Source organism: Perkinsus marinus, assembly GCF_000006405.1.
Source record: "Perkinsus marinus ATCC 50983 genomic scaffold scf_1104296958712, whole genome shotgun sequence".
NCBI lineage: Eukaryota > Perkinsozoa > Perkinsida > Perkinsidae > Perkinsus > Perkinsus marinus.
Window position 1 is genome coordinate 1,383,751 of NW_003206658.1, and position 951 is coordinate 1,384,701.

General features: G+C 50.8%; 1 protein-coding gene across 1 annotated transcript in view; it reads left to right on the forward strand.

The window, feature by feature from the left end:
- Nucleotides 1–951, forward strand: part of Pmar_PMAR011881 (hypothetical protein) — a gene marked incomplete at both ends in the record, with an annotated part of 7,966 nt that overhangs the window by 804 nt on the left and 6,211 nt on the right. Inside the window, 5 exons of the mRNA XM_002773968.1 lie at nucleotides 55–130; nucleotides 179–294; nucleotides 486–600; nucleotides 652–721; nucleotides 812–900. Coding sequence (XP_002774014.1) covers nucleotides 55–130; nucleotides 179–294; nucleotides 486–600; nucleotides 652–721; nucleotides 812–900 — 466 coding nt within the window. The remainder of the gene's footprint in view (nucleotides 1–54; nucleotides 131–178; nucleotides 295–485; nucleotides 601–651; nucleotides 722–811; nucleotides 901–951) is intronic.

Genomic DNA, 951 nt, shown 5'->3' on the forward strand with positions numbered 1-951 from the left:
GGTACGACTCTAGTCGAGGCGGATTATTCGCTTGCATGAAGTCGTTGATGTCAGATTAAAGTGAAAGTGGACCCACCAGTACCGTCATGGGTACCTGTGCTCAGCCAAGTGGCGACCCGGAGGGTCTCATGTAGTGCATGATTGGACGCAGTGATCTTCTTACCCCTTGTTATTGCAGGTGCTATACCGATTAAGGACGAAAGGGGACGTAGTGTTACCTTCGAAGGAATCGTAGGAGGGACTTGCTCTTCGGAGTCTCTGGAAGATTTGATAGAGGCGGGAGAGGTGCTCAGGGTGAGGTTTGTGAACGAGAAGCGGCACAGTGTCCCGGACCACCGTCAGTGCTTAGCAGTGGATGTGATTCTCATGGATGACGATTATTATAGTACCAGTGGCGGTCTATTCTCCCTATTCTCTCTAAACCCGAAAACCCCCTTCACAGGGGATGGGAGAATAGGTTAGGATTTCGAAGAATTGTTTTGTAGGCCGGTCAGAGTCTGGATGAATTTGCTCGACCCTTCTTTCCGCTTGAAGTGTCGGACTCTCCTGGAGCTTCTGATGATCGGCAAGAGTTCCTTCTTACTGAGGATGTTTGTAGAGGTCATAGCGGAGCGAGGCAGGTGACTTTGGGATGATCAATGTTATGCTTAGGCATAATATATAGGAGGATGAGAGGGAGCATGATTGCCGAGGATGAGGCCTTTGCGCTGACCAGTTGGCTGTGAGTGACGGGACTTTCGGATATGGAGCGCTGTGCTCATCCGCTGAGGTCATTCCCACTGGACAAGGAGGGGATGCCGGCTCTATCTAGGTATGAGAGGGCGGAAGAAGAGAGGCGCTTGCTAGTCGACTATGGTATCATCGGAATTAGGGGAATAGGGAAGTATGGAGAGTGTATTGGTAGTAAGAATAGGTTGGAGCTGGCAGCGGATAGCTCTTCCTCAGTGCCGA